A 10,554-nucleotide genomic window follows, 5' to 3' on the forward strand; every position below is an offset into this window, starting at 1 on the left:
ATATCTCGCATAATTCGAAATTCCCGAAGAGTACGTCGTGCAGCCTCAAGTTCAAGGTTATTCTGCCTCAGCTGGTCCTCATAGTAATATTGATACCCGCGTTGACGGCCAAGAGGGCCAGGAGAGAATGCACCCCTATAAGTTCCATAAGCTAATGTTTTTGCTATTTCAAATCTTCGGGGATTGACTTCAAACTCCATAAAACTCTGAAAATTGAGGTATTGTTAAGAAATGAAAGCCTATGTATATATCCATATGAATATTTAACAGACTGAATATTGTCAAAGAATCCATCTGAGTACCTTTCTAAGGCGGTCGAAAGTTGTACGACGACCAGAGTCCCTCGGACTAAAACTCCAAAGGAGGCAATCATTGTAAAAGCGATAGGTCATGCAATTGGGAGAGCAGAGTAAGTCGTTACGGGAGCACGTGGGACAAGGTCGGTGTGGAAATGGTTTAGAGTTGGCAGGATCACCGGGCACCGCCTGTGCTCCAGCACCACAAATTTTAATTTCATCAGAATCATATATGTCTTAATTTCAGAATAATTAATATTTCTTTATTATTTCTCAAGCAAGAAAAAACACTTGCCTTCTTATCAAGATCAGGAGGAAAAGGTACTTTTGCAAGTGTACTTATAGATTTCGTCATTTCCACCAGATGCTTCGATTCCTTAACCCTATGTTCCAGAGCAGTGATTTCAACCTCAGTCTGGTTGATTTTGCTGTCAACGAACTCTTTCATCGCATAATAACCATCAAGAATTGCTTTCGTTGCATATACCCGTTGACCAGGTTTCACGTCCTTTAAAAATTAAAATAGATCTAGGTAAGTAAGTAAGAATCTTCATGAATATTTCAAATACAGAAACAGAATCAGTCTCTGGACTGCACAAAAAAGAATGAAGTGCATGCATTTAATTGTAACACTGAACAAACTTATAAAATGTCGTTGTTCTTATTAAAGAATAATTCACATCTTACCAAAATCATTTTCAAAATATCTTCATAAAAATCTTCACGATTTTTGAAATAGAGCTCCATGACCTTTTCAGGATCGATGCCATAAGCCTCAAGCCTAGTATTGGTGGCGCCTTCCGAAGAACCTTCACTTTGAGGTGGAGGCGGCAGTGCAGGTGGAGGCGGTGGTGGAGGTGAAGGCGGAGGAGGAGGAGGAGGAGGAGGCGGCGGAGGTGCAGATGGAGAAGCCATGAAGAATCTTGTTGCTCAAGTAAGTGAGAGAGAGAGAGAGAGAGAGAATGGAGAAAATGACTTAAGGTGTATCATGAATTGATAACAGTGCGTTAAGAGGGTATATATATGCATGGCTAGTTGATTCTAGAGGCTAGCTTACTCTAACTAACTTGAGACGGTCCACAGCAGATTCCAACTTAATTGTAACTAACTCTCAACTGTGTACCACGTCAGCATTGGAGTTCTTCTGCTTACAGTGCACTTGATTTGAGAAGAGTTTATTACTGTTGATGCATGGGATTGTATTCGATCTGTTAGAGGTAGTTAGGAATATTGTGCACGTGTGTATTTGGAGTGGCGGGAAAGTCAGTTACACCGCATCAGCATTGGGGTTCTTGCCGGCTTCCTCCAAGCGGGAGAAGGGTGAACCAATGAAGACCACAGCTTTGATCGGTTATTAGTATCATATTTGACTCTCATTGATTATAAATTTATAATAATTACTCTGTGCTCACTAACACCAATATTTTTTATTTTTTATTTTTTATTTTTTAAAAGATTGTATTAATAAAATAAATAGAGAATTGTGTTACAAATAGCTAAAGCATGCTGATTAGTGGTGTTTTTAAGAGTAAGTAATCCAAATATCCAATTTTATTTTATTAGAGATAATATCATTCAAGTATTATCTTACAAATTGTAATTTAGAGTCGCGTATAATAATAACTTCTTTTCAATTAGCTTTTGTAGTATTTGGATGCAATGATAAGATTTTTTTTTTTTTTTGCTACTTCTGTTTTGTCATATTATTCTGTCATGTTTTTTTATGAAGTTAATTATTGTTTTGACTCAAACCTAAAATAGAAATAGAATTATTTCTTCGCACAAATTATTTAACCAATTAAATTCAATAAGTTATTTATATTTTTTTTTCATTTTTGATATTTTGTCTTTTTTTTTCTGTTAATTTTCTCTTTTATTATCGCTGTTACTAACACCACTTTCTCTTTCTCTTTTTCTTTTATTAAAATTTTTTTTCCTACTTTCTTTTCCTCCTTTTTCTGCATCATGATCATTATCATCATCCTTATACTCATTATCGTCTTCTTCTTGTACATATCGTCGTTATCATTGTTGTCATTATTGTTATCGTTATCATAAAATTTTTGCCATATTAATAATGTTGCCTGATCTAAAATTAATTTGAACGTGTTTTGTTGATAATTTATTTATTTTTGTGTATTATTCTCAAATTGAGTTAATTGAGGTGTATTTGGTCTCGTTCACTTAGATTTGGTGTAATTTTGAAAATTTGTGCTTTTGTAACAAAAATTCAGTGTAAAAACTAAGACATTTATGTGTTATTGTTAAAAAATTTCGGTGTATTTATATTTTAATAAATTCTACATAATTCAAAACTCTTCCTCCACTACAAGAAAATGGAATATTTGTAACAAAAAATTTGTATCAAATTTAAAATTGTTACAAAAAATAGTATTTTGTAATAATAATTAGTGATTGTTACAAAATGATAATGTTTTGTAACAATATTACAAGTTGTTACAAAACATGATAATATTTTGTAACAACCTGTTTTATTTTGTTACAAATTATGTTAGTTTTTGTAACGAGATGGTATTTTGTTACAAAATATTGTAATATTTTGTTTCAAAAAAAAAATAAGTTACAAAAATTCAAAATATTTTTTTGTTTCAAAAACTCCAATTGTTTTGTAACAAAACAACTTTCTGTTTCAAAAACTCCAGTTATTTTGTAACAAAAAAATAATTTGTCATAAAATTCAATATTGTTTGTAACAAGTTAATTATTTGTCCTAAAATATAAGTATATTTTATAACAATTTTTTTTCAAAGTGTTAAACACTTTAAGAGTAAACCATTCACCACCGCCATCCCTTCCCAAAAACCCAATACTCAGCTGCTTTTGAAAACAAACGAAAAGAAAGAAAGAAAGAAAGAAACAGAGGGAGCGAAGAGGAGAAAGGGGGGAAAAGAAAGGGAGACGTTGTCGCTGCTGTCACCGTCGAGGGAGAGAGAGCACGTCGCGAGCCAGAGACGCCGCCAGGGAGAAGAGGAGCCGTTGTGCTCCGCCGATGACCAGCCGCCGTCGAACTTCGAAGAGAGAAAGACAGTGCGCGAAGATGAGAGAGAGGGGAAGCCGATCCTGTCACCGCCGCCGCACCCAGTTGCCGTCAACGTTACGAGAGCTCGTCGCCGTCACTGGCGAGAGTCGTCGCCGCTACTGTTGCTGAAGCCACTGTCTTCGTTAGTTACTCAGTCTTGTCTCTGTTTTTTGTCCTCCTTGTGTGCCAAAGTCGCTGCTGCCGTGATGGGTGGTCGTGGGGTTACTTGTGCTTAAACAAAGCTATTACTGCTGCTGCTCCCTGTCGTTTGTTCCTTTCAAGTTTTAGTAAGTTGTCCTTGTTCCAAAATCCTTATTGTTACCGTTCTGTTTTCATGGTTGATTGAGAATGCTGAGATGTTAATATGCTAGGGTTATGTCAATACCACTGCAAATTGTTCACTGGCATTGCCGTTACTGATCCGATTTAAGGCTATTGCTGCTGCTGCGGGTTAGAACGAAGTTGAAGCCATGCTTAATTTTGTGGTTTTCGACTAACTGAGGTAGGGGATTTGTTTTAAAAATAATTTAAGATATGAATGCCAATAAAATTAATTGAGTAACTGTAAATGGTTTATGATTGCTTTGTGTGAATAATTGTTAGTATTGAGTTGAATCATAGCTGTAATTGGTGATTGGTTTAATGATTTAATGTAATGATTATTGATGATGTTATGTATTTTGAAGTTATACTTGCTGCTAGTACTTGTTGATGTTGATTTTGTGTATGGAATGTTGTTATGGCTGCTGGAAATTGATTTTATGAATCAGAACTTGAGATATGTTGTTATAGATGAGATCGATGCTGAAGAATGGATGCTGTGATAATATGGTTACGTTGCACCTATGATATGAAATTATGATATATTGAATTAAGAGTTCTTGGAAAACTTTGGTTAGTCAAAAGAAAGTTAGAAATATGGTTTTAGATGAATCCTAGGCTTGAATATAGGAATTGGTATGTGAGGTTGTTGGAAATACTTTGTGCAGAATTTCTGCAGAAAACTGCATAATTGGTAGCAGAACGAATGACTTTTTGGGAGTAGTCCAGACCTAATTTTTAGATGAAACTATTTTTCTGTAAAACTTTAGTGTGTCTTGAATATTCCATAAAAATTTCAGGGAATTTGGCCAAGTGGTTTGGAAGATATGATTTTTGAAAGTTTAGTGGTTGCTGCAGATTTTTCTGATTTTCTGGTTCTGCAGCATCAACTTCCAAATGCTATAACTTTTAATTTAAACAGAATTTTGAGTTGATTTCAAAAGGATTTTAAAGATCTATCAGTCTATTTTAAGTGAGTACAAGTTTCATATTCATATCTGTTTTGTAGACTTAGATAAGTCACTTGGAAGGTCGGTTGTTTGCTGAAAACTCTGAACTGGTTTATGAAAACAGGGCTCCACTTCCAATTGATAATTAATTAATCAAATGAAGTGATATGAACCTGAATCCTGATAATGTAAACTTCATTTTTAATTGATCCAATGTTGAGTACTGTTGTTGTGTGCTTGTTAATACCACCAATACTTACTGATTTTAATTGTTCATTGCTTAGTCATGGTGATTCTTTTAATTATTGAATGCCAATGATATTTTTTCTTATAAATGATAATGAGTAATGGTTTAGGGTTTGGCTTGAAGCCTGAAACTTAATTGAACTAACTGTATTTGCCCACCTATCTGCAGTGGCTGAAGATGATGCTTTCTTGGTCAAGCAAATTGGCCAGAATTTCCGGTATTCTAAAATAGAGGTATATTCCTCTTCTTATATTCATGAATAGTCAGTTTTGTTCCTTGTTAACATACATGCATCATCTATGTATGGAAGACTAAACATAGATCGAATCCATTTTCTTATCAAGGCAAGAAAGGAGGAACAAATCCAAGCTGCTCATGACGAAGCCATGTTTGGTGCTTCAGCACTTTCACCTCTTACCAGTACTGACAGTGAGCCTGAAAGGGAGAATGAGAAAGAAGTTGATAAAAAAACTGTTGTTACAAGCCTCTTAAGTGAAACGGTAAGTCATTTAAGTAATCCTTATATTTGTGTGTGCATTTGTTGTTGAATAATTTCTCACATTAAGTTATTATTGCTGCTCTATACTTGCTGTTGGTTGCTGCTGATTTTTTCCCCTCACTGCTTGCTTGTTGAATGATTGTTAAATTCAATGAGAAAGGAAATTATGCTGAGTTATTCTTGTTTGTATTGGAGTAGATGATGGTTGCTGAACTGAGATTAGTTTTATTGATAAATCTGTTGCTGAAATTGTTTAGTTTGGCTTAATTGATTTTCTATTGAATTAATGGATAAACTGCTGTGCCCCTGCTGCTTGCAAGTGTAATGGTTATTGACTTCAATGAATAGAATGCTGCCTGAATCCATTACCTTTGTTCATTTTACTGTTTTGGGTGCTGTATGATGGGCCATTGATTGCTGTTCTGCTGAGTGCTGCTCTACTTCTTGGTGGTTGGATTGGTTTTAATTGTTTCCTCATGTTTTCTTGCTGGAATTGGCTTATTTACTTCCTTCCTATGAATTTATTATGATTTTTTGTGTTTTTAACTCTCAAATAATTCATATGGAATTTGAATTGATTGATTGAAATTGTGAAATAGGCAAATTTACTGCTGAAATGCTGCCGAAATTTATCTTAAGTTGTTTTCAATATTCATCTTTGATTCTATTAATTGATTGAGTTGGTATTTAATTGCTTTTGGTTTTCAACTGTTGCTAAGCTCAATTGATTGATTATCCGGTTAAGTGCTTCACTGTTTTGGTTGTTGGAAGCTGGAAGCTTGGGTTTTGTTATTCACTATTTGGTTGTTGTCCTATTTGGTTGCTCAATTAAACTGCATTGTGTTGTTTGAGCAAACAAGTTCTATTTGACAAATTTCTGTGTCAAAATAAACCCTTGTTTGCTACATGATTTCTGATTGCCTCAAGATATTTCTTTTGACTATGCACCTAACTTTTTGTTTCGGATTTTCTTATTTATAGGAGTGCTGAAATGGTGACCACATGCTATTTTGAGGGTTCAAGAATATTTTGATTCATAGAGACACTAATCTATGTTAGAACTTTTAACTTTTGGTTGAACTTGTGCAAGACATATAACTTGTAGAACTAATCAATGTACTCACTAATGTTATTTTGTTTTAAAATAATTTTAGCTAAATGAGGCATGTTTGAATTATGTATGTTTTTACATATTATATAAATGTAGATTTGCTTAATAAAATAGTTAATATATTAGTTAATGAAAAAAAATTGTTACAAAATAATTATTTTACTTTTGTAACTAAAGAAAAAAAATATTACAAAATCAAGTTATATTTTGTAACAAAATTTTTTGATAGGAAAAAATAGATTGTCATGAAAAATACCTTGAAGATCAAAAGTTGTTACCACTTTTGTAACGGCTTCTGGTTTTTTGTATCAGAAAAAATTGTTACAAAACATCATATTGAATTGTAATAGTTCTATTTTTCGTTACAAAAATTTTTTGTAACGGGACTTACTGCAACGGCCCCTTTTTTTGTTACAAAAAATTTTTGTTTCAAAATTTCGACGTTTTGTAACAATTTTTTTGGTTACAAATACGCCTTTTTCTTGTAGTGCTCTTCCTTTTCCTTATCTTTTGCTGCTTCTTCTTCTTCTTTTTTATCATCATCATCATCTTCTTTTTTTTTTCTTATTCGTCTTTTTCTTCTTGTTTTATCTTCTAAAGTTTCTTCTTGTTTTACCCTTTTAATAAGAATAAAAACAAAAAAAATCAAACAAAGAAGAAGAAAAAACACATAATATTACAAAATTTTGGAAGATGATGAACCTACATTCGTTCAACTAAAAGAAAGAAAGAAATAAAGAAAAAAAAAGAAGAAAAAATGTAACATTAAAGAAAATATTTTTGTGTATTTGTAGTAAAATTTCGGTGCAAAAATTAAAAAATTTATTTGTTATTGTTAAAAATTTTTGGTCTAATTTCAGAATTAATTGAGGTGCATTCTGAAAATAACCTCAGGCCAAAAGTGCACCTTATTTAGATTCAGAATGCACCGAAATTAAATCTAGAATTCACCACAATTATTTAATAATAACCATCAATACATCGAAATTACTTAATGATAATCCTCTTAAAATCTTGTGTCACAATTAAAAAATTTTCGTGTAAAAATTGAGAAGCTTTTGTGTAACGGTTAAAAAAAATAAATTAAGAATTAAAAGAAATACATAATATTGCAAAAGTACTAGGAAGAAGATGAAACTACATTCATTCAACTAAAAGGAAGAAAGAAGGAAAAAAGATGAATTAATAAAAGGAATATGGCATTAAAAAAATATTTTTGTATATTTGTAACAAAATTTTGGTGTAAAAATTAAGAAATTTATATGTTATTGTTAAGAATTTTCGATGTATTTTTATTCTGATAAGTTTTGCATAATTCAAAACCCTTAATCTTCTTCTGATCTTCCTCTGCTTCTTCTTCTTATTTCATTTTCTCGTAATTCTTCTTGAAAGAAAAAAGAAAAAAAAAAGATATAATGTTGCAAAATCAATCGAAAGAGGAGGAGGAAAAAAATGCAGCAACAATAACAACAATAAAAAGAAGAGAAAAGGACAAATAGGTCCCTAACCTTTTGCCCCGCGGACATTTTCGTCCCTGAGCATTTGAAAATACTTTTAAATCCCTGACCTTCACAAATCTTGGACGGATGAGTCCCTCCGTCGAATTGCCTCTGCCAGACTCGCCGGAGAAGTCTGATGTGGCTCTCGTGCGGATGACGTGGCATGACTGGTTGACACCTGGACTGCTGACTGGAAAGCTACATTATAAAATTGGACAAATAAGTCCCTACACCACTAAACTACGTCGTTTTGATTTCATCCCTTACAAAGTCCCTTACAATACCCATTACACCCATACCACCCTTTCTGAATTACATAAAACCCTAAGGATACTAACGATCATCATACTCTGTTTCTCCCTCCAAAAAGATCACTACCCAGGCTGAGACATTTGCCGTGTGCAGTGACCGTCGAAGAGGCCTCCATTGTTGTCTGAGTTGCTGTCTTCTCTGTAACACCAGCTCCCGTGGCAGACCAACTCACAACCAGAGGTACACCATTTAGGCCTCCACTTCAAGTTCCATCCACAGCTCACCAAACAGTTCAACCAAAAACTTCAAAAATCAGACCCAAACAGAAGATATTCAGGCCACCTGCCCCACTTTGCCCTAGTTCACTCCCACCTCCAAGTCAGCCTGCACCACCACAGCTTCAACCACAAGGTGCTCCACATGGCCCACAACCATCTCAAGTCAGGCCAGGACCGAGTACAGCAGCTTCCAAGGAGACATTGGCAGCAGCAAGCACAGCAACAACAAGACTGTTCAAATTCATTCCTAATCCACCATCCATCAATCCAAAGACATGAAGAAATATGACACCTTGGACATCCCACTATGCCTTGTAATAGCATTTAGGAAACTTGACTGTGAGAACAATGTTTTTTTGGGAGAATTGGTTTTTTTTTTTTTTGGAGAAGCTCTTAGGATTTTATAAACTGTTGCAAACTTGTTAGGTGTTTGAGGCTTACTTTTGTGATGTTAAGCTTCATAATACTATACACTTGAACATATTTGCTCTTTTTGGGGAGCTTTTAAAAAATTTAACTGTCGCAAAGATGTTTACATAACTTTCATGTATACAACTTTCATGCCTACTTTCCTCAATCATTTAATGCTTCTTTGGATATTGACAACATATTTTCAACAACCTACGAATATCATAACTTTAATTGCATTTAGATAGATAATATGATACATAAATTGCCTAAACAGCATGTTTCAATACACAACAAAAACCAGGATCAACACATTTTCCTACTCTACTTTCTAAAATTCATTGCTCAGTCACTAAATACATAAAAAGCAGCCACAACTGCACATACAATTATAACAACACAACAAGCTAACGAATTTTTTTTCTTCTCTAACACAGTAACCTTCTCCTCCAGTACAGCCATCCTATGACGAAATCCCTCTTCCTCTTCAACAACTTCTGCCTCTTTCTCAATCAGAGGTCTTTTATCAAAGATGCAACCACTGCTTCCAATTCTAACAAGATGCTCATCGACCCAAAGAAAAAACTTGCAATGCAGTTGGTTTCCCTGTCAAAATTCCCAAAATAATGTACTATATCAAACCATTCAAACAGAACAAAATTCCCAGGTTTTTTTATCTTACCTTATAGAATGGGCAACCCAAAAAGACTCTGTTTGGGTTGCTAATCGTCTTCGACATATACATTATCGCATAAACTCCACAAAAGCATCTCGGGGCGACATCGTCCTTCAGGTCTCCGTCGTGCACAACACAAGGGTCTGAGCTTGAAGCATAATTTTCTTCTCTTACTCCTCTGCGGCTTCTTCTCGACATTGCTGATGCTCCATTAGCAGCCATGGTTGATGCAGGTTGAGCTCCTCACACTGGCCTCCAGAAAGAACGCAATCAATTTAAGGATTAGGGATGAAATCAAAACGACGTAGTTTAGTGGTGCAGGGACTTATTTGTCCAATTTTATAATGTAGCTTTCCAGTCAGCAGTCCAGGTGTCAACCAGTCATGCCACGTCATCCGCACGAGAGCCACATCAGACTTCTCCGGCGAGTCTGGCAGAGGCAATTCGACGGAGGGACTCATCCGTCCAAGATTTGTGAAGGTCAGGGATTTAAAAGTATTTTCAAATGCTCAGGGACGAAAATGTCCGCGGGGCAAAAGGTCAGGGACCTATTTGTCCTTTTCTCTAAAAAGAATGATGATGAAGATAAAACACGCGAAGAAGAAGAAAGAACGCGAAGAAAAAGGAGGAAGAACGTAAAGAAGAAGGAGGAGGAGAAACAGGAACGCGGGATATAAAACGGCGTAATTTTATGCGCGCGTTATGTAAGTAATTTTTGTTGAATTAGGATTAACTTGGTTGGACTTGTTTGACAAAAAGACTTGTATGTATTGTGGGATGATAAAAATATTTGACTCTAACAAACTTTTATGTTGTTTGTAAGGATAAAAAGTGAAACAAAAATGTTTTTTTGCATAATAAAATTAGTCACTAAAATTAATTATTGTGTATTTTTGTATAAATATATGTATAATTTAATTTATTATTAGCGTGTATTTTATATTTTAAAATATATGTGATTTCTAACCAACTCTCTT

General features: G+C 34.4%; 1 protein-coding gene and 1 long non-coding RNA gene across 2 annotated transcripts; one reads left to right on the forward strand and one right to left on the reverse strand.

Annotated features, from left to right (window-relative positions):
- On the forward strand, nucleotides 3,813-6,457 carry LOC110271347. Its single transcript, XR_002362000.1, has 3 exons — nucleotides 3,813-3,838; nucleotides 5,023-5,354; nucleotides 6,335-6,457. It is a non-coding gene; the product is annotated as an uncharacterized LOC110271347 (long non-coding RNA).
- Nucleotides 9,121-10,103, reverse strand: LOC110270805. Its single transcript, XM_021120240.1, has 2 exons — nucleotides 9,584-10,103; nucleotides 9,121-9,507 (listed from the first exon to the last, which is right to left on the reverse strand). Exons 1-2 carry the CDS (start codon nucleotides 9,797-9,799, stop codon nucleotides 9,247-9,249), a joined length of 477 nt encoding a protein of 158 aa, XP_020975899.1. The 5' UTR covers nucleotides 9,800-10,103; the 3' UTR covers nucleotides 9,121-9,246.

Source organism: Arachis ipaensis, chromosome B04, assembly GCF_000816755.2.
Source record: "Arachis ipaensis cultivar K30076 chromosome B04, Araip1.1, whole genome shotgun sequence".
Lineage (NCBI taxonomy): Eukaryota > Viridiplantae > Streptophyta > Magnoliopsida > Fabales > Fabaceae > Arachis > Arachis ipaensis.

Bases quoted from the DNA above. Each gene is read 5' to 3' on its own strand.
- LOC110270805 (XM_021120240.1), bottom strand. From the start codon at position 9,799: ATGGCTGCTAATGGAGCATCAGCAATGTCGAGAAGAAGCCGCAGAGGA. The intron at 9,508-9,583 runs GTAAGATAAAAA...GAATTTTGACAG, and splicing joins TGGGTTGCCCATTCTATAAG to GGAAACCAACTGCATTGCAA.